Source organism: Epinephelus lanceolatus, chromosome 2 (genome assembly GCF_041903045.1).
Source record: "Epinephelus lanceolatus isolate andai-2023 chromosome 2, ASM4190304v1, whole genome shotgun sequence".
NCBI lineage: Eukaryota > Metazoa > Chordata > Actinopteri > Perciformes > Serranidae > Epinephelus > Epinephelus lanceolatus.
This window is the reverse complement of record NC_135735.1, coordinates 50,649,686-50,673,224: the sequence shown is the minus strand read 5'-3', so window position 1 is coordinate 50,673,224 and position 23,539 is coordinate 50,649,686. Positions and strand designations below refer to the sequence as shown.

General features: G+C 41.4%; 1 protein-coding gene across 1 annotated transcript in view; it reads left to right on the top strand.

The window, feature by feature from the left end:
* adamtsl5 (ADAMTS like 5) overlaps positions 1-23,539 on the top strand; it is a 153,579-nt gene that overhangs the window by 110,772 nt on the left and 19,268 nt on the right. Inside the window, exon 10 of the mRNA XM_033622239.2 lies at positions 6,421-6,601. Within this exon, the coding sequence (XP_033478130.1) occupies positions 6,421-6,601 (181 nt within the window). The remainder of the gene's footprint in view (positions 1-6,420; positions 6,602-23,539) is intronic.

Here is a 23,539-nt window from a genome sequence, read left to right as displayed (position 1 = left end):
AACAGCACTGCCACTTTCAACAAACAGGCTCCGTTTGTGCGAGCTCCAGGTCGTGACCGTGCCGATACTACCTTTCCTAGCACATTCACCATACCCTATTTCACATGCTACATATCATAACTCCAATATAAGCTAAAGTTAAAGGAGATGGAGAAGATAAACTCACAGGCTTTCTCAGCCCAAACAGCACTGCCACCTTCAACAAACCCAGGCTCCATTTATGTGAGCTTGAGGTAGTGACCGTGCCGATACTACCTTTCCTAGCACCTTCACCATACCCTATTTCACACGCTACATATCATAACTCCAATATAAGTTAAAGTTAAAGGAGATAGAAAAGATTAACTAACAGAATCAGCAAACACATTCACCTTGCAGCATGTTCTCAAACAAAAGGGATTCAAATAGGCCACTCCCACACTTAAATGACCCTGCTCTTCCTGGATTTTCTCCTGAGAGGACTGATTGGTGGATCCCTCCACCTGATCTCAAGGAGTTATGTACCCTGCCGAGAAGGTCCCCCCACTGGCCCCCAACTGACATTATTCCGCCTCATCCAAATCCACTGACTAGATCTAGCTGCTTCATCTGACATTGCCTTCACTGTCTTCCTCAAACTCTGTACTCGCACTCCAAGTTCCCCCAGGAGCGAGAGAGCTGATCTTGCTATGAATCCCCTACACCCCACTTCCACTGGACAAATCCACCCTCGCTGCTCAGCTTCTGCATACCTAAGCTTTTTTCTTTCATAGGCTCCTTCCACTGAGTCTCCCCAAGGAACTGTCAGCTCAATGAAATAAACTATCCATTGACTCACTGACCACACCACTATGTCAGGCCTCTGATTGGTACAAACAATTTCCTGGGGAACAACAAGCTTTCCCCCGAAATCTACTTGCATTTCCCAATCACAAGCACCTTTTAGGCGACTACACCCTAGCCTCCTTACTAACTTACCACTTCTGTATTTCTCCCCCTGACGGACAAACTGAATTGCTAAACTTTACAACACCTGGTTATGTCGCCATGTATAGTTTTAGGAGACTGAGACTGATCTATTTCAATCAGTTCCACATGTGATTACAGAAACACAGTTTAGGATTTAGGATAAATGGATATCCAGATGTATTTGGGCTGGTAAGAAACCAAGGGTCAGGTACAAAACACTTCAATTCAATAAAGATAAGGGAGGATTATCTCTGCCTAATTTGAGAGATTATTTCTTTGCAGCACAACTGTGACTCTTAGTATGTGCATCCTGCCCTCAGTATAGTGCTAAATGGAAAGATATAGAAAGCAATATAGAAACTTTTTTTTCAAATCCATGCAACATTAGGAGACAAAGGGAACAAATTACATCAAAACAACAATAATGAAATTATTAAGCAAACACTAAGTATCTGGCACAAAATTGTAAATGAGTACAACATGAAGGAAGACCTTCAGAATATTAACTTAGCCTGTCCTGGACCCAGTTTAATTCCAGGAATCACTGACATCAGATTCAGTGCAGTTCTAAATATGCTTCGTGAAATTGAAGAACGGAGGAGGAGAGAGAGAGAGGCGCAACAGGTAGAGGACAAGAGAGGAGGAATGGCTGCTGCAAGGCTGCTTAGCTCTGGAGATTGGTGGTGTACCTGTGAATGCTGTGCCCCAATGCCCACAGAAGAGGAATGCCTCTGTTGCAAGGAATGGGACCGGTTGCAGCCTTATTTTCAAGGTCTGGATGTGACCGAGGATGAGACACCTCCACCTGGAGTAACGTTAGTATCCAGCTGGGCTTTTTCTAGAGCTCGCGAGATATATTTTGGCCGCGCTTCGGAAAGCAGAGCTAACATGGCACCACACTGGTAACGTAAGACAACACGTTTACATGTCGTTTATTCTAACGATATGAGGCGGTCTTTGTGGGAAAAAAGCTTGTTTAGTGGACTAACCTTGCACTTGAAGTATGCCCGTTCACTTATGTTTTAACAGGTCTGACGCTGCTATGCGCCCTGGCTGTATCTAGGCTAACGGCTAACATGCTAACTATTATTTTTATGTCACTAGTCACTTGAAACAAATTTAGGACAATAGGAGACAGGTTGAAATAAACTGAAATTTCCCTTTAATTTATCATGTTTATCTGTTCTGTACGACATCTATTGCACGTCTGTCCATCCTGGAAGACGGATCCCTCCTCAGTTGCTCTTCCTGAGGTTTCTACTGTTTTTTTTCCCCGTTAAAGGTTTTTTTGGGGGGAGTTTTTTCTTATGCGCTGCAAGGGTCCTAAGTAAAGAGGGATGTCATGTGCTGTAAAGCCCTGTGAGGCAAATTGTGATTTGTGATATTGGGCTTTATAAATAAAATTGATTGATTGATTGATTGATTGATTGATATAAACCAGCTGCATTCCTCAGCTCCAGAACCTGGGTCAGCCTGTAGATAAACTTCACATCAAACCTGACCTAAAGATGGATCGTTGTTAACCCATCTCCCACCACACAAGTTGCAAAGCAATTATGGTGCCTGATTGGATCTTCTCTCAGGACTCTGTGGGCGTGTACAGACTGTGAATGACTGACATTTCTCTCATCTCCTGTTAGTTTGCTGCACCTGTTATCTCATTGTTATCAGTGAAAACACCTGTGAGGGTGTTCAGGGATTTCACTATGATCAGAGAGATCAGAGGGATGTAGTATGCTGTAAAGTGCTCTGAGGCAAATTCTTATTTGTGATATTGGGCTTTATAAATAAAATTGATTGATTGATGATAGAATTTTACATTTTTCTCGATGCAGAATTTGAAATAAGAAGATTAGAATCTTCTTAGAATTAGATAGAATTTCTTAGAAGCTTCCTTCTTTCTCACAAGGCTCACAGCGGTTGTGACATTACCCTGGCCAGACCTAGGGTTTTCAATCAAGGGGAAGTTTATTCACACTCGCCTTCACAGAAACAAAGGGCTGTGCACTCTAAGGCAGCCTTTTTGCATTTGCACTGCCCAACACAACCCTTCTTACATTTGCAGGAGACAAGTTCATAGATAGACTGGCTTGCATCCGGTAGGCATGTCCAGAGGGGTTCATAATATCCCTCAGATGTCTTTGACCAGCCCCATTTACATGGCGAAGGTAGTTGTGGGTGTGGACACCAGCACTTGACCCCACACATGGCCTCCTTGAACACTGCTCTCTTTCCAGTTCCAAATGCCAACCAAAGCTCATGTTCTGGCTGTAAAGTCTGAGCCACTGTCACAGCCAGCACCCCAACATCAGTATCAACAGTTTGAATCATGATATTCTGATGGCCATTTCTTGCTGCATGGGCAACATGTAATAACCTGTGACTATCGGTTTCCTCATGCGTACAAGGGGCAATCGAAGACACATCTAGCAATGATGGCTTTCTGAGGACTTCCCTATCTGCCCAACCAATTCTCACGCCAGCGACGAACGCTGGAAAAAAGGCTGGCAACTGAGTATTTTAGATTAATTTCAAACAGCCAGACTTCAGAGAGGGGAGAGGAGAGGAGAGGGGCAGACTCCGCCTGACCGGCGTACCAGTTGAGTGAAATGGAGTGCAGCCAAATGTTTCTGTGGAAAACTAATCTCTGATTGGTGTGCAATCCATATTTGCGCTTTGATTGGGCAGCTCTAGTCTCACAGTCAGCCAACTATGGGCCGTTTCACGCGGCGCCGAGGAGGACGTGACTTTTCAAGTGAACTGAGAGACGCTTGGCTGAACTTGAAGAAAAGTAAGTTGGCTCACTGGTAGTTTAATGTCTTCGGTAGCGCCCGGACTGTATACTGGATACTAGGGGTGACCCCGAATAGTCGATGATTCGGTGATTCGATTCGGAGAAGTCTGATTCGACTGCCAGTCTCGCCGTCGAATCATTCCAAAATGTGGTTATGAAACAAGACCGTACCATTCTGACTATATGAGGGTGCTCACTGCTGCTGAACATCTTGATTTGACATAGAATGTATTTGTTTTCTAGTAATTCATAATATATAGCCTATTTTGATACAAACATCAGCCTAATTTCTGTTAATAAAAAATTTAAAATGATGCGTGCATTTAATCAGTAGGCATAATCATTACTAAGCATGAATAAATCACCCAGTTGCATGGTCCAAATAAGCTAAGGTGAGTGAGTGCGCTGCAGGACCATCAGAGCAGCATCAAGGCCTACGGTGATTTAAAGTTAAAGTCCCACTGATTGTCACACACTTGAGTGTGTGAAATTTGTTCTCCGCATTTGACCCATCCCCTGAGGGAGCAGTGAGTAGCAGTGGTGCCGCGCTCGGGAATCATGTGGTGATGATTTACGGTGGCAGAGCACATAAACAAACACTTAGGAGGAGCTATGTGCTCTCAGATCAAACTTTTTTGAAGGATTATTCATTTACTTGAAGTGTCTTGAAACGAATTTCACCGCTGATTGTTTTCTTGATAGACTCTGATTTTTTATTTATTTATTATCACTAGTCTGTCTGACCAGTGCAGCCGGGAGTGGGGATTTCAGTACCACGGACAGCGCGTAAAATGACTTGACAAGCGTCTCCTTTTAAATGTGTTTGCTGCTAGCCAAATTATACATAATAAATAAAGACAGTGACATATTTTCAATAAAAAACAATGAGTTGAACGTTCATTTCAAGCTTTTGTAGTACAACGAATTTCAGAATTGTGCGAGTGCAGCCAGAGAGTGGGTGTCTGTTTGATGCACGACTTGAAAGTCAGTTTCGGAGTGGGGTTGGTTCGGAACAGCGGTGTTTCGGAATGGAGGGCTGTCCCTGGCTGGGCAGCGCGTCTGCGCTCATCTAGAGCATCATACCTTGATGAAGTGAAAGGAATAAAGATAAAGATAAAATGATAACCCTTTTACTTCTATTATTATCTTATTATGCCAAGTGAAGAATTAAATTTGTTTATTTGGGTGTTTTAGCTCTTTTCGCTGGAGCGGAAATTGACGCAAATGAGCTCATTAATCAATGAGGGGGAAAACAACATGATTCAACAATTAGTCGGCTAAAGGAGAAATCTGTCAAATCAGATTCGACTATGAAAATTCTTAGTCGGGGACACTCTACTACTGGATACACATACTGGATGTCCACTGGATCCGTCGCGTGCACGATTTGCCCGTGGCACGGACTCGCTCCGTCCCGTGCCAGGCATCAATGTCCACTGGAACTTTAGCGGCGCGCACGCAAGCGGCTGGAATTGTCGGATCGCGAGATCATAATGTCACGCGATAATTTGCAGAAACCCTGGAGGTATAAAGCAGGGCTGGACTGGGACAAAAAAATGGCCCTGGCATTTTTGGCCATGGCGGCCCACTATGATTGGTGAATGCCATACGCACACACTACACTGTTATCAAAATTAAAATATATCTCAGTAGTACCCTACGTGCCCTGGAAGAGAGTACCAAGGCTAGAAAATCAATGTGCTCATTCACTTCTCATATACATCCTGGTGGTAGTAGATGGCCACGGAGTACACAATGCCTATGGTGAAAGCACTTCTACAAGATTTTATCATTTAAATTTTTAATAAAATGTGTGCAAGTACAAATAAGATACATAAATGTCAGTTTTTTGTTTTTGTTTTTTTTTTGTCCAGCCCTGTACACAGGTCATTGAAAGTCCTTGAATTTATCTATTTCTGTATGAAATTGCATGAAAATAGGATTTCATAGTGTGAATTTCAAAATTTTCTCGGGGGACAACTCCCCGAACCCCCCCTTGAAATCTTTCTGTCTGTCACAACAGGACATATTACTGGACTTTTTTATGCAGATGCCTATACTACCATAGATTGATGAAATCGACCTTGATTTGCACCGTAAAACAAATATACATCTATGGAAGTATGTGGGGCTTAGGCCTATAGATATGAATATGTAAACGTACACTCATTTCTTCTGTTTGCCACATTGCCGCCGTGTTCACGTATGTTCATGACCACGCACGCACAAGCAGATATTGCGTCACAAGCTAAAATCTCACTCCAGTCCTCTGACCAAAGTTGGCAACCCTGCCCAACATAAGGTATAAGGAAAACATGTGATCCATTTAGTTGCCATGCTTTTTCACTCATCCCTCATTTAGTGTAGTAATCCTAGGGATTACAAGTGTAAAAGGACAAAAGAAAGGAAATGGACACCTGGACCAGTCCTCCAAAAGAGCTCTGTGGAGTACAAAGAAAATAGTTGACATTCAAAGTAGATTCTTGACCTTAGAAAAAGTAGTTGATATAACACCACACCATAAGATTTATTGTATATTATATGATAGAGGTGAAGTTGTAAAGGTTACCCTGTACACTGCACTTCAAGGTATAATATGAAGGCAGATTAAATCAGAAAAGAGGAACTGAAACCTTTTCAGGCCAACCTAGATGTTTCCATGCTCTCCTTGTGTGTAGGTGCTGGCAACAGACAGCAATCTGGGCATCGAATATGAGTACTGGCTGCCACCAGGCCAATACGCCATTCACCATGGGAGAAGGAGTCCACTGCGTCAAGCTCACCACACTGCTAACTACCTCCCCTGGGATCAACACACCACCACCCGGCCTCCCCCTGTCACCACTCAACCCCACTGGTGTAAGTCCTGCCTCCAGCTTCATTTAACCTCCCTAAATACTGTATATTCATACATGAAAGCATGACTTTAAAGGAATAACTCAACTCAAAATGGAAGTTAATACATTATCTACTCTTCTCCAAGTCCAGCTTCATTGAAGTTGGGAAAAAGCTAAGGTTGTGTTCAAACAGACACAGCTGCCTCATTCATTTCAATCAGGCCATTGCAGGGGCACCCCCAGGCATCTGCAAAAAAAACAAAAACAAAAAAAAACAATGTAGGGTCATCTGGCTGGGCCTGGCTCAACTTTTGCCAGAACAACACAACATCTTAAAGTGGAGTGCTGTGTTAGACAATCAAATGCATGCAAGCACACATTCCTGGTAGCTTATCGATACCTTGTAATGTAATTCTACTGTTGTAAAATCCTTTCTCATATTATAAACCATTGTGCAGTGTTTTGGTGTATGATATTCAATTCAATTTCAATTCAATTTTATTTATAAAGCCCAATATCACAAATCACAATTTGCCTCACAGGGCTTTACAGCATACGACATCCCTCTGTCCTTATGACCCTCGCAGCGGATAAGGGAAAACTCCCCCAAAAAAAACCCTTTAACGGGGAAAAAAAAACGGTAGAAACCTCAGGAAGAGCAACTGAGGAGGGATCCCTCTTCCAGGACGGACAGACGTGCAATAGATGTCGTACAGAACAGATCAGCATAATAAATTAACAGTAATCCGTATGACACAATGAGACAGAGAGAGAGATGCAGGTAATAACAGTAGCTTACAACAACATTACTGAAAGTAATAATATTATAGTTAAAGTTCTGGCTACTGTGGTACAATATGTTGAAAGTATGTATTAATATCTGGCAGTATACATGTGTGACAATAGTCATATGTGTATAATAACAGTAGAAGTATGACTAATGACTAATGATGGCAGCAGCAGCAGGAGGCATCTGGCAGGACCACGGCACCAGCACAACCACACACGTCACGCTGTCCAGGCACCACTGCGATATGAGTTCATCTGAGAAACAGTGGAGCACAAAGGCTCCGGAGAAGAAGCCGAGTTAGTGACATCCAGAATGGTCGAGTTAGCAAGATGCAGTAATAGAATACGAGAGAGAGAGAGAGAAGGAGAGAAGGTGCCCGGTGTATTATAGGGGGGTCCTCCGGCAGACTAGGCCTAAGTCAGCCTAACTAGGGGCTGGTACAGGGCAAGCCTGAGCCAGCCCTAACTAGCTTATAAGCTTATAAGCCTAACTAATAAGCTTTATCAAAGAGGAAAGTCTTAAGTCTAGTCTTAAATGTGGAGACGGTGTCTGCCTCCCGGACCGTAACAGGAAGATGATTCCACAGGAGAGGAGCCTGATAGCTGAAGGCTCTAGCTCCTGATCTACTTTTGGAGACTTTAGGGACCACGAGTAACCCTGCGTTCTCAGAGCGCAGTGTTCTGGTGGGATAATATGGCACTATGAGCTCACTAAGATATGACGGAGCTTGACCATTTAGAGCTTTATAAGTTAACAGTAGGATTTTAAATTCAATTCTGGATTTTACAGGGAGCCAGTGCAGAGAAGCTAAAACAGGAGAAATATGATCTTGTTTCTTAGTTCCTGTTAGTACACGTGCTGCTGCATTCTGAATTAGCTGGAGAGTTTTTAAGGACTTACTAGAGCTACCTGATAATAGAGAGTTACAGTAATCCAGCCTTGAGGTAACAAAAGCGTGGACCAGTTTTTCTGCATCTTTTCGGGTCAGGATAGGCCTAATTTTCGCAATATTACGCAGATGAAAAAATGCAGTCCGTGAGGTTTGTTTTAAATGAGAATTAAAAGACAAATCTTGATCAAATATTACTCCGAGGTTTCTTACAGTAGTGCTAGAGGCCAGAGCAGTGCCATCTAGAGAAACTGTGTCATCAGATAAAGAGTCTCTGAGTTGTTTGGGGCCAAGAACAATAACTTCAGTTTTGTCTGAATTTAACATCAGGAAATTGGTGCTCATCCAGGTTTTTATGTCTTTAAGGCAGTTATGGAGTTTTTAGTTAATTGATTACTTTCTTCTGGCTTCATCGATAAATACAACTGTGCGTCATCCGCATAACAATGGAAATTGGTCCAAGCACAGAACCTTGCGGAACTCCAAAACAAACTTTAGTACGTAAGGATGATTCATTATGAATGTCAACAAACTGAAAACGATCAGATAAATAAGATTTAAACCAGCTTAGTGCAGAACCTTTTAGGCCAATTAAGTGATCCAGTCTCTGCAGTAGAATTTGATGGTCAATTGTGTCAAACGGCGCATTAAGATCTAATAAAACAAGTACAGAGACAAGTCCTTTGTCTGAAGCAATCAGAAGGTCATTTGTAATTTTAACTAGTGCTGTCTCAGTGCTATGATGCACTCTAAATCCTGACTGAAATTCCTCAAATAAATTATTATCATGGAGAAAATCACACAGCTGGTCTGCGACTACTTTCTCAAGGATCTTTGACATAAAGGGAAGATTAGATATTGGTCTATAGTTGGCTAACACCTCTGGATCCAGGGTGGGCTTTTTTAGTAGAGGTTTAATTACAGCTACCTTAAAAGACTGTGGTACATAGCCTGTTAATAAGGATATATTGATCATATCTAATATATGAGTGTTAACTAAAGGAAAGACCTCCTTAAGTAGCCTAGTTGGGATGGGGTCTAAGAGACACGTTGATGATTTAGATGAAGAAATCACTGCGGTCAATTCTTGAAGAGAAATTGGGGAGAAGCAATCTAAACATATATAAGGTCTTACAGCTGTGTTTGAGGTTAGATAGGTACTATCTGAGGACAGGAGGTCATGAATTTTGCCTCTAATAGTTAGAATTTTGTCATTAAAAAAGCTCATAAAATCATTACTGCTAAGGGCTAAAGGAATACAAGGCTCAATAGAGCTTTGACTCTCAGTCAGCCTGGCTACAGTGCTGAAAAGAAACCTGGGGTTGTTCTTGTTTTCTTCTATTAATGCTGAGTAATAGTTTGCTCTGGCATTGCGGAGGCCCCTCTTATACGTTTTGAGACTGTCTGTCCAGATTAAACGAGATTCTTCCAGTTTGGTCAATCGCCAATTCCTTTCAAATTTTCGCGATATTTGTTTTAACTTACGGGTTTGAGAGTTATACCAAGGAGCGAACTTTCTTTGCTTTTTTAACTTCTTTTTAAGAGGAGCTACAGAGTCAAGTGTTGTTCGCAGCGAGCCTATGGCGCTATCGACAAAATGATCAAAGTCGGTACAGGAAACCTCTGTTACTGAGGGACTTGGTATTGAATTTAACGACAGAGTAATCTTTTCCTTAAATTTTGCGACAGCACTATCTGATAAACATCTAGTATATTAACTGTTGCTCAGTGGCGTGTAATCGAGTAAAAAGAAATCAAAAGTAATCAGATAATGATCCGATAGCGAGGGATTCTGTGGAAAGACTTTTAGGTTATCAATTTCAATTCCATACGTCAGAACTAGATCGAGGGTATGGTTAAAACAATGAGTGGGTTCATGTACACCCTGACTGAAGCCAATGGAGTCTAATAATGAGATAAACGCGGTAGCCAGGGTGTCATTATCAACGTCGACATGAATGTTAAAATCGCCTACAATAATAACTTTATCTGATTTAAGAACTAAACTGGATAAAAACTCTGAGAATTCAGATACAAATTCAGAATACGGGCCAGGAGCATGGTACACTATAACAAATAAAAGCTGAAACGATTCCTTGAGTAACCTGAATAATTCGATTACTTAAAAGCCTTAAGGCATATTATTTGCCTCAAGGCTTCGTTAAATTCAGTACAACTATACAGCGCACTGAGTTTCTGTTTATTTCTGTTAGACAACCCACTTACGTTACTTCTGCTGTAGAGCTATAAATTATTATTTATTAATTATTATTATGATTATCGTCAATAATGTGTTTGACATGTTATAATGAAGATTGAAATATCACTGCCATGATGGTTTGCAGGTAGGGCTACATGTGATGAATTAGTGGCATGGGCACTATTAATAGCCACAGCCGTGCGTAATGGTCGCGCGTAATGACAGCTGTTCTGTTGGAGAACCACACTGGTGCGAGACACTCTGTAAAACTGCACTTCTTCTCTGGCATTTTTATAACTGACAGATCTAATGAGTGGTGGAGCGGGCACAGATAACGATGTGCAAACTGATTGAAGGGAGTTTCTGCATCAGTTTCACATTGTGTGTGAGTAAACAAAGCTTGTGCATCTGCGCCCACTAGGGTTGTCACAATACTAAAATTTCAAACTTGATATCGATACTCAGGAAAATATTCAATACTCGATACCATTTTAGATACCGCGGGGGTAAAAAATGACAAATACTTAAAGGCATAAAAAATATTTTTATTAACATGAAAAACTCAAAAAAAGGTTTTTCAATCTCAACATGGAACATGCTTTCTCAACAGAACCGCAGATGCTAGTTAAATAATCAGAAAATGAAAAAAAACAACAATAAAAAACAAGATAATCACATTTTGTTTTCACTGAGTGCAAATAAATGCAAAATAATTAACCCAAATATAACACAATTTGAAAATATTTTAAGGTTGTCTGAGGTATTATTCTTTTAACTTAGTGCAAATAATCCAAAAATCTAAAATTAACAATAGAAAAAATATGCAAACAACACTTGTCTGAGGTAATGCAAAAAGAAACTGGTTTTCTGGGGTAATGTAAACTGCAAAGAACAAAAATAGCAACAATGACAACATTTTTGGTTGTCTGAGGTAACACAACACACAAAAGAAACAACAATTAGAACAATATTTTGAGGTATTAAACTATACAAGTAGACAACAACCAGTTAAAATGAACATCACACAGTTGAAATGCTGTATTCTCAGCTATACTTTTTGTTTTGTTTTTTAAAAAAATGGCTGAAATTGAAAAGTGCACATATTTATTAAGGCACACAAAAGTTCAGAAAATGCACTTTACTCTATGAATGACTCTTTAAGTGTCAGTCTCACTGGCCTGAATTTTCTTCGCTGTTTGAAGATTTTTTGCAATAAAGACAAGCATGTCAATGTGCTCCTCTGTGAGTCTTGCCCTTCTTGGGTTGCAAATGAGCCCTGGTGTACCAAATACACACTCTGAGGCGCAACTTGAAGCAGCTATACACAGGTATTTCTTGGCAAGACGGGCAAGAGTAGGTGAGGCGCTCTCATGCATTTTCCACCATGTTAGGGGGTCTTTCTCAGCACTCAACTCAGGCATGGTTTCATATAATGTCAGCTCATTCCTGAACCTGCATTCTGGATCATCATCTGCAGATGCTGCTGGTGATGTATCATCTCCATGTTTCTTTTTCTCTCCCTGAATGTTAGACAAAAGTCCCTTCAAATCTGTTTTTGATCTCTTTGAAGGCTGTGTAGGCTGGGTTGAAGGTGATGTTTGCAAACCTGGGACTGTCTGAGTCTGCAGACTATGTGCATTGTCCACAAGATGTTGTTTCACCACTTCTTTTAATGCGGTAAAACTGTCCTTGAATCTGGGGTCAAGAAAGGTGGCTGTGTTCAATGCCAGCTGTAGGTGCCTGTCCTCGTATCTGTACTTCAGATCATTTCTTATTTTTTCCTTCAGCTGATGTTCTAGGTTACTGCTTCTGCCCTCCTCAGTTGTTAAAGTGGAAAATATCTAGGGCTGTACCCAAATATTCGGATATTCGAATATTCGTTTCTATAGGTAGGTATTCGTTATGAAAATTTGGTATTCGATATTCGTTTTTTAATTTTTTTTTTTTTACATATTTTTTTTGGTGCTAAATGTAGTCTTTTGTTGTTGGTAAATGTAGGTTATCAATAAAAATCAAAACTTTTAAATTGCATTGTTAAGAATGTGAAAATATAGTATGCCTACCAACTGAGCTTGTGCGCACGGCACGCTTGAGCGCATCCGTCTGAGGCTGTGGATCAGTGCCAAGTTTTACCACTTTATCACTGTTCCCTCTAACTTGTAGCTGTTTTTTTCGTTACCTTTTGAATTTAATATGAATTATGGAACCGTTGTCCCGTTTTGTACAATAAATTATTGTTTAAAGTTTCAACAAGTTTCTTTTGGAGTGCGTGACACAAGTGTGTTTTGAAAACGACCGCAGACTGTCACCTGCTCAACGCATCAGTACTTTCGGATGCCATAACAGTAATAGGTTATAGATTAATTAATTAATATAGATTATAATAATAATGTCAAAATATCATTTACAGACCGATTTAACAGACGATCACTGCTGCCCGACCCGCAGGTCCATTTGCAGGTCCCGCGGGTTACGGGTCGACCCGCGCATCACTACTCAGCTAAGTCTATAAAGGCTGTACACAACAGTAAGGCTAAAGACATTATATTCTATTCAGGCTGGCAGAACCAGCAGCGCATGGGCTCTACAGTGCACGGCACTGCTGATTAACCATTTTATTGCAACACAGAGTGTCTGCCAGCAACCAATTACTTGCAGAGGCTTCCTACAACTTGTTTCAACGGTTCCGATTTAATCAGAAGACAAATTAAACAGGATGACAATGTGAAAATCAAAAGAAAGCATAGAATAATGTACTGAAGGAGACTGTTGTGCCATCACATTTTTTGTGGTTTGAGAGAAAAGATCCGGTCGCCGCTGTGCAAAGGTTTCTTCACTGTGTAAATAGGAACCTGATCCTCACAGATGTACTCTGCCACAGCTCTGTTTAGTTTCACAGCTTCTGGTGACTTGGGGCCGTATTTTTGTTGCTTGTCAAACAGAAGTGGTAGAGTTGGCTGTGCTTGCTTCTTCTGTTTAGTTGCAGGTCGAGTTTTCTCTACTTCACTCTGCAACTTTAATGGAAAACAACACGTTTGAGTAACGTTAGCTAGCTAAAGGCTGCTAGCCGCGGCTATTGGCTAATAACAAAACAACCAACATTAATTGAGCAGCAAGCTGAAGCACTGTTTACACACAGGCTTGTCGAGATCTTTAGGTTTCCCTTCTTCGTTTGCCTCGTATGCAAAATATTTCCAAACAAGGCTTTTGCCCTGTTCATTTTCAACCAAGACTGGTGGGTCTGGCCCTCCTGCAGCTGCACTGGCCATATTGTAGCAGCAGTAATATGTGCGTGCATGCACGATAACACCGGGTCGCGGTGAGGGCTCTCTGCCTGCCAGTCGGACGCTGTCTGGCCTGCTGCACTGCCTGTCGAGTGCGCACAACGGGCGCTGTGGGTGCGCACACTGCAGTATCAATACCTTGGCAAATTAGTATCGTATCCGATATTTTTGACAACCCTAGCACCCACCTCCACCTCCGTAATTATGGCAATGATGACACTGAGTGACAGACCTGCCATTATGTGACATTCTCCTCTGGATTTAATATTTCTTCAATATGTCTCCTTAAACTGTTTCCACAGAAATACGCACTGTTGCCAACTCCTCAGTAAGAAAAGTAGCTATTGGCTGCCCTAAAAGTTGCTGGAAGTCGCTAAATGACATCATCGCCTAATTTGCATAATTGTCCATATGCATGTAATTGTAATGGCTGCTGTAGGAGAGAGGAGTAACGTCGTGGGAGAGACAAAAACTGAGTAGAAAAAAACCCTGAATATGTTTAGAACTACAAATGAACCTTCTTTCAGTGATTTATATTAGACAAAGAAAATTTTACATTTACATCCCGCCCTGACTGTAAACCAGGTTGGGATCAGAGCGATAAATCAGCCAGCGGTGGTTCCGCGCATGCGCAATTCACTTGCAGTCTGGACGTGGAGGGGTTAACGTCTCCTGCTCTAACTGCTGCTGGGAGGGAGGACTGGGCCGTCTGTGAGTGATTTGGGGCGAGAGAGGAGCCCACGGCAGCATCCGCTGACCGTTAAGAAGAATAAGAATGATACGTGCTCTCACAACAGAGTCTCCAGAAGTCTTCAATAACATCAGAAAAAGTCGCTAGGTTTGTCGCTAGTTGCTTTTTTGAAAAAGAGTCGCTAGAGGGGTCTGAAAAGTCGCTTAATATAGCAACAAAGTCGCTAAGTTGGCAACACTGGAAATACGGGACAAATTGCACCCCATACTGAATCAGTAAGGGACAGTACATTTTATTTTTCAATACTGGACGAGGGGCAACTCTGTCATCTCATGCCTTGGTGTGGCGTCAGTCACATCACTTATCCTCAGTTTTACTATCCTTACTTTTATCCAGACTTCCACAGGAAAAGAGTTTGCTGCATTTCAGAGTTTTTCCTGGGAAAAAGAGTTTGTAACTTTTATGGACGCTAATGCACTACTCGGTCAATCAATTAACTTCACTACTGAAAAGCTATTTGACTCAGAAAGTAGTGACGTCACCGCCACACTACTGAGAATGCTGTTAAATTCATAAGGGCACACCTTGTAGTGAGCTACTTCCCAATACTGATTATTTCTGACAGCATAAGAAATAGCGGCGTAGCATGAGTGCATATGAAATCGGTCGGACAGCTCTGACTTTCAAAAAAGGAAACAAAGGTGTTGCTCATTTCTCTCATTTCAGAGACTTTTCTTATTTTCTCTTTTATATATTGTCCTTAAATAAAGCTAAAGTAATCTAATAAAAACATGCAGTGTTTCTTATCCGATTACTCAATTAATCGCCAGAATAATCGATGGAATACTCAATTACTAAAAGAATCGATAGCTGCAGCCCTAATGATAAGCCTTTAGACTCATGATTTAAACTAGACTTCCTAGATAATATTTCATCAATCACCAGTACCTGAAACAGCACACCCCTACCAGTGCAGCCCCTGATGCTTTGTTTTCAGTTTGAACACTCAGTACATTCACAGTTAGCCCCAGCAGGTTCTCAGTGTTCCCTCAAGACACGGCCAGACCAAATCCCGACTGTGCAGTCTGGAACCTCTGTGTTTAATTTCGATTTCAGAGGGCGTTACCAACGGCTGTATACTAAATTGCCTGTGGATGCAATTGGAAAGACCTACAACCAATCAGAGCAACGAAACATGTGACATAGCACTAAGCAACTGACAAATGTAAACAGACTATGGTGTGCAGAGATGAGCTGTGGTGGTGTAGTATCAGCATGTCTGTGAATGAGTGCTGCTGTTTTTGCCCTCAGAATTTGATCACACATCAGCTGCAGCCATCTTGCTTGTTTTCAGAAAAGCCTCAGCGGTGCTACTCTTTACTAAGCTAGACACTATAATTTACAACCCATCTGATTGTCTTTGTCTTACCACTCGTGTTTATGTTCATTCAGACTCTGTAGCTGATTTACCAATGTGTTCCCAGATTTTTAGTTGGGTCATCTCCAGCAATTCTGTGACCGTGGAAAGCGGAGGTTCGTTTCTCAGTGGATTTATCATCTATGAAGGTTAAAAAACAAATTTAGCCCCCATGCCCCTCGTGAAAATGCGGGCTAAATTTTTGAGAGCCCTAAAACTAAACTAAAAATGGCTACCGTCGACCATATTGGAAATGATCTTTTCAATGGTTTGGACAACAGTGCTGCATAGTACATTGTTTCAGGGGACTTTTGCGGTTAAGGAATTCATAATTGTTGTCATTTTGATGATCTGACCTATTTTCCGACTTCAAATCCAAGATGGTCGCCGATTTTCAGCTCCGAAAGTCATCCTAGAGCCTTCATATTAGGCTCTATTGAAAGCTCTGCTCATGCTGAGTTGAATAATAAACAGTAAACAACAAGTAAGTACACAAAGGTCATCTCAGAGGTCAAAATGGTCAGTGTTTGTGATTGATGAGAAACAAAGCTTTGTTCTCTATGGTCACTAATTTATCTCTATGGTCACTAATTTCTGAATGAATTCAATTGAATTCAGTGATACTACTACTACTGCTACTCTCATTTGAACAGTCATGAAGTGTGAGCTGCTGGGGCAAAGGGGGAAGGGTGTGACGCACTGGTCTGCACTTCCCATTCAAGTTCCCAGCCATGACCAATGGGAGAGGGATGTTCGAGCAGGTTGTAATGGAGTTGGCAATACGCAATATAGTTTGTCCTTTCCACATGAAGATCTAACGAGTCGTCACCAGGTGGCAGACGGATTGTACACTTCTTCAGTTTGTGCCACTTGGAAGCTCTGGCCTGTCCGCAGGTAACATCTGCATTCTCAGCGTAGATGATGGAGAGGACAAATGCCTTCATATCAGCTCTGACTCCATCTTCTAACTCCAGATTCTCACCCACTCGCCCCAGGAGCTCTCTTGCCTCAGGATCAGTCATCACCTTCTCCAACACCTTCCTCTTCCCATGCCCATAGAAGCCTGAGGTGTGATCACCGCCAGTGATCACATGGAGAGGTATGATGATGTCTGCAACCTCTTCTGAGAGCATGTCATGGCAGTTGATGAACGCATGCTTGCGTTTAATCAGCCGATGCTGTGCCATGCCATCCACGATGTGGTCTTGTTTTGTCATGGAGAGTCCCACCCACAGATGAACGCAGGTGCTTGGGTGAAAATTGTTCCTCTGTCTCATCATCATATGCCTTATGAGCTTGCATTTCAGAACTTGATGTTTGACTTGAACACTGAGCAATGTCACGTTTTTTTTTTTGTGCTTTCTGACCTTTTCAAACTTGTCTGAAGATGAGATTGAGATATAACATGTCTGATGTATGTAATGACTCCCCGGCCCATCTTGCCATGAAGTGGTGGTGTACACATCACCATATTTGTCAAGTCCTGACCAGTTTTTAGTTTTTGATTGTAAAATCTCCCATTTACCTTGGCTGATAGTATCAGAGGACTTACAAGGCTTGCCACATTTTAGTACACAGTCATAAGACATGCTTGGTCTTGTTGATGCTGTGAAAGTATATAGCAGCATGCGTGTAGATCTGAAAAAATAAAAGAACATACAAAACTCAGTTAAAATATGTGGACATGTTTGCCTTACCCTAACTCTAACTACTAACGGGGTAGAAAATTTTTAGCTAAGTTAGCATTAGCTCTGTAAGTGACAAACAGATTAACATCATGAAAAAAAGACATGGGTGAAAGTTTATGCTCACCCTACTTTACTCCTTTGAATTCCCTCCAAAAAAATGTCAGTTCCTGAAAATGATTTCAGTGAAATTGTAGTCTCTTCTTTCTGGAAGGCAAGAAACTACTAATTCATGAGGACAGAAATGTCGCTGCATAACAGTAATGATACATATATCAATGCCTTGTGTATACCTTGACCTTTTTGACCTCTGAGATGACTTCTGTGTATTTATTTGTTGTTTTACTGTTTATAACTCAACTCAGCATGAGCAGAGCTCCTAGAGCCTAATATGAAAAATTGATCTTTTGGAGCTGAAAATCAGCAGCCATCTTGGATTTGAGGTCCGAAATTGGTCTGATTATCAAAATGACATCAATTAGGAATTCCTCAACCCAAAAAGTCCAAGAAACAATGTACTAAGCAGCATTGTAGGCCAAACCATTGAAAAGATAATTTCCAATATGGCCGAAGGTAGCCATTTTGGTTTTAGGGCTCTCAAAAAATTTAGCCCGCATTTTCACAAGGGGCATTGGGGCTAAATTTGTTTTTTAACCTTCATAGATGATAAATCCACTGAGAAATGAACCACCACTTTCCAAGGGTCACGGAATTGCTGGAGATGACCCAACTATTTAGCAGTTCATTACAGTGGTAGGTCAATAGGAATGATTTACCAGATAAGACTAACCCCCTGATGTCTCTCAGCTCATGTAGCAGTTTGTAGCTATGGTGATTGAACTGGTGGTCCAAAAGTCTTGTATTTAACATATAATGCTCAAGGTGTTTCTCACAGCCTGGCCAAGGTGCATTCTCAGTTTGACCCCAAGTCTGCATCAGCAGCAGTGTGATATTTAGAGGAAGCATTAGAAATAAGTTGGGATTTTTCCATCAGCATTGTGTTTCAGTTTTACTGATCTTGATCATAGTGAAATCCCTGAACACCCTCACAGGTGTTTTCACTGATAACAATGAGATAACAGGTGCAGCAAACTAACAGGAGATGAGAGAAATGTCAGTCATTCACAATCTGTACACACCCACAGAGTCCTGAGAGGAGATCCAATCAGGCACCATAATTGCTTTGCAACTTGTGTGGTGGGAGATGGGTTAAAAACAATCCATCTATAGGTCAATCAATTTTATTTATAAAGCCCAATATCACAAATCACAATTTGCCTCACAGGGCTTTACAGCATACGACATCTCTCTGTCCTTAGGACCCTCGCAGCGGATAAGGAAAAACTCACCCCAAAAAAACCTTTAATGGGGGAAAAAATGGTAGAAACCTCAGGAAGAGCAACTGAGGAGGGATCCCTCTTCCAGAACGGACAGACATGCAATAGATGTCATACAGAACAGATCAACATGATAAATTAACAGTAATCCGTATGACACAATAAGACAGAAAGAGAGACACAGAGAGATGCAGGACAGACGGTACTGATAATAGCTTTCAACAACATTAATTAAAGTAATAATATTATAATAATAATTACGGCTATTGTGGAACAATATGTTGAAAGTATATTGATATCTGATAGTATACATATATGACAATAATCATATGTGTATAATAACAGTAGAAATATGACTAATGATAACAGCAGCAGGAGGCAGGACCACGGCAGCAGCACACCCACACACGTACATTGTCCAGGCACCGCTGCGATATAAGTTAACTTGCGAGACAGTGGAGCACAAAGGCTCCAGAGAAGAAGCCGAGTTAGTGACATGCAGTACAGCCAAGTTAGCGAGATGCAGTAACAGGACATGAGCAAAAGAGAGAGAGAGAGAGAGAGAGAGAGAGAGAGAGAGGGGAGACAAGGTGCTCGGTGTATTATAGGAGGTCCCCCGGCAGACTAGGCCTAAGTCAGTCTAACTAGGGGCTGGTACAAGGCAAACCTGAGCCAGCCCTAACTATCAGCTTTATCAAAAAGGAAAGTCTTAAGCCTAGTCTTAAATTTGGAGACGGTGTCTGCCTCCTGGACCCCAACAGGAAGATGATTCCACAGGAGAGGAGCCTGATAGCTGAAGGCTCTGGCTCCTGATCTACTTTTGGAGACTTTAGGGACCATGGGTAACCCTGCATTCGCAGAGCGCAGTGTTCTTTTGGGATAGTAGGGCACTATGAGCTATCTAATAGCTGGTATACACTGTGCGATTTTGGGCTGTCCCAAATGAAAGATGACCATCGTGGGAGAAACGTGGCGATATCTTTGGTCGTGGGTCTAAAACGGTGGTCTTACGTCGCACTGTGAGACAGGTTCCAGGACGGCCGTTGTCAACGTCTTGCAACCAAAGATAACCTGAGATAAAATTCTGACAGTGTCAGAAATTTAGGATGACTATCTCACAGTGTGACAGCTGTTACGACCTACGTCTTCTAATCAACCAATAGAAATGCAGCACGAAATGACGCAATGGTCACCACGACACCGGCACTAAACCCAAACAAATGATCGTTTGCCATGGAGGTAAAACGAACAAAAAGAAGTCTATGGAACTCCCAGAAAGAGGAAAGTTTGGTGGAGCTGTGGCAGCAGAAGCTTTGTTTATTTGATGTTTCCTCCAGCTGCTATCATGACCGCGAGAAAAAAGACGCTGCGTGGAAGGAAATTGCGGAGGAACTGCAACTTCCAGGTGAGCAAGCTACCTATGGTGGTGCAGATGGATGATGTACGCTGATGCGATGCACGCCGATGACGTTGTATATTGACATACGTTGTAACCTGCGATTCAGTAGCAAACGGCCATCGTACAATCTGCACACATCAAACTTGACATCGTACCAAAGTTTATTAGATCCACGTCTCACAGTGTGTCATGCAGTATTCTTATAAGATTGCTAAAATCGCACAGTGTATAGAGGGCATAAGATATGACGGAGCCTGACCATTTAAAGCTTTGTAAGTTAACAGTAGGACTTTGAATTCAATTCTGGTTTTACAGGGAGCCAGTGCAGAGAAGCTAAAGCAGGAGAAATATGATCTCGTTTCTTAGTTCCTGTTAGAACACGAGAGAGTTTATAAAGTCTTATTAGAGCTACCCGATAATAGGGAGTTACAATAATCCAGCCTAGAGGTAACGAAAGCGTGGACCAATTTTTCTGCATCTTTTCAGGTCAGGATAAGCCTAATTTTTCACAATATTACGCAGATGAAAAAACGCAGTCTGTGAGGTTTGTTTTAAATGAGAATTAAAAGACAAATCTTGGTGAAATATTACTGCAGTGCCATCCAGTGAAACTACGTCATCAGATAAAGAGTCTCTGAGTTGTTTGGGGCCAAGAACAATAACTTCAGTTTTGTCTGAATTTAACATCAGGAAATTGGTGCTCATCCAGGTTTTTATGTCTTTAAGGCATTTATGGAGTTTAGTCAATTGATCAGTTTCTTCTGGCTTTATCGATAAATACAATTGTGTATCATCCGCATAACAATGGAAATTGAGTGATTTCTAATGATGTTACCTAAGGGAAGCATATATAGAGTGAATAGGATTGGTCTGAGCACAGAACCTTGTGGAACTCCAAAACAAACGTTAGTACATAGAGATGATTCATCATTAACATGAACAAATTGAAAACAATCAGCTAAGTAAGTTTTAAACCAGCTTAGTGCAGAACCTTTTAGGCCAATTAAATGTTCCATTCTCTGTTGCAGAATTTGATTGTCAATTGTGTCAAATGCCGCACAAGATCTAATAAAACAAGTACAGACACGAGTCCTTTGTCTGAAGCAATCAGAAGATCATTTGTGATTTTAACTAGTGCTGTCTCAGTGCTATGATGCACTCTAAATCCTGACTGAAATTCCTCAAATAAATTATTATCATGGAAAAAATCACACAGCTGGTCTGCGACTACTTTCTCAAGAATCTTTGAAAGAAAGGGAAAATTAGATATTGGTCTATAGTTGGCTAATACCTCAGGATCCAGGGTGAGCTTTTTTTAGAAGAGGTTTAATTACAGCAACCTTAAAGGACTGTGGTACATAGCCTGTTAATAAAGATCTGATCATGTCTAATATATGAGTGTTAACTAAAGGTAAGACTTCCTTAAGTAGCCTAGTTGGGATGGGGTCTAAGAGGGGTCTGATGATTTAGATGAAGAAATCATTGCAGTCAATTGTTGAAGAGAAATCGGGGAGAAGCTATCTAGATATATATTAGGTCTTACAGCTGTGTTTGAGGGCAGATTGGTTCCATTTGTGGGCAGGAGGTCATGAATTTTGTCTCTATAGTTAGAATTTTGCCATTAAAAAAACTCATAAAATCATTACTGCTAAGGCCTAAAGGAATACAAGGCTCAATAGAGCTGTGACTCTCAGTCAGCCTGGCTACAGTGCTGAAAAGAAACCTTGGGTTGTTCATATTTTCTTGCTGAGTAATAGTTTGCTCTGGAATTGCGGAGGCCCCTCTTATACGTTTTGAGACTTTGTTCCCAGACTAAACGAGATTCTTCCAGTTTTGTTAATCGCCAATGCCTTTCAAATTTTCGCTTTATTTGTTTTGATTTTCGGGTTTGAGAGTTGTACCAAGGAGTGAACTTTCTTTGCTTTGTTAACTTCTTTTTAAGAGGCGCTACAGAGTCAAGTATTGTTCGCAGTGAGCCTGCAGCGCTATCAACAAGATGATCAATTGGGGAGAGTTTAAAGTCGGTACAGGAAACCTCTGTGGGGACAGCCCTCCATTCCGAAACCCTGCCATTCCAAAACCCCGCCGTTCCGAACCACCCCCACTCTGAAATTGATTTTCAAGTCCATATCGAGTTTCCTGCATCAAACACTGCCGCCTGCTCTCCGGCCGCACTCGCACAATTCCGAAATTCGTTGTACTACAAAAGCTTGAAATGAATGTTCAACTCATTGTTTTTTATTGAAAATATGTCACTGTCTTCATTTATTATATATAATTTTGCTAGCAGCAAACACATTTAGAGGAGACACTTGTCAAGTCTTTTTACGCGCGCTGTCCGTGGTGCTGAAATCCCCGCTGCAGCTGCCGCTCCTGCTGACAGCAGACCGGGGGAGAATAAAAAAGACATTTCTTTGCTCTGTGCTTTCAGAAAATAACCAGGGTTAGGATAAGAAAGACCAACGGTCTGTACAGCAGTCCCACTGTGTTTGTCAGGGCATATCAGGCTGTGTGATTATGCACAAAGATTGGTTTAACGCATTGGAGCAATTTAATACAATTTTGGACATTTAACATGGTAAACTAATTTCAATTCAACATGGTCATTTGCTTAGAGGATTCAGCTGAAGCATAATGAGTGTTATATGTCATTAAGATGAAGTATTTGCTTGTTTTGTGGTTAATTATACACATGATCCGTTTGACCCCATCATGCGGTCCGTTCGTCCCTGCAGACAGGGGCAAAAGGATCAATGCGCAGCCTCCGTTTCCTTTGCGTCCGTCTTGTTCGTTCAAACTTTGTAAACACGGTTGGGATTTGTAGGGGACATATGTATGCTGCTCACTATAAAATGTGTTTACTATAAATAAATGCATCTCTGTGCAGAGAGGTAAATATTAAAAAGTGATCCGTTCATTCCCGCCCTCCCCATAAATGAAGACAGTGACATATTTTCAATAAAAAACAATGAACGTTCATTTCAAGCTTTTGTAGTAGGCTACAGCTTATTTCAGAATTGTGAAAGCGCAGCCGGAGAGCAAGCGGCAGTGTTTGATGCAGGAAACTCGGAGAAATATGGACTTGAAAATCAATTTCGGAGTGGGGGGGTTTCGGAATGGAGGGGTTGTCCCCAATATTTGGAATAGCGGGGCCTTTAGAAAAAATGGGAAACCCCGCCATTACGAAGAATGGAGTTCTATTTTCAGAAAGGCGGGGTTTCAGAAAGGCGGGGTGTAACCAACCTCTGTTACAGAAGGACATGGTATT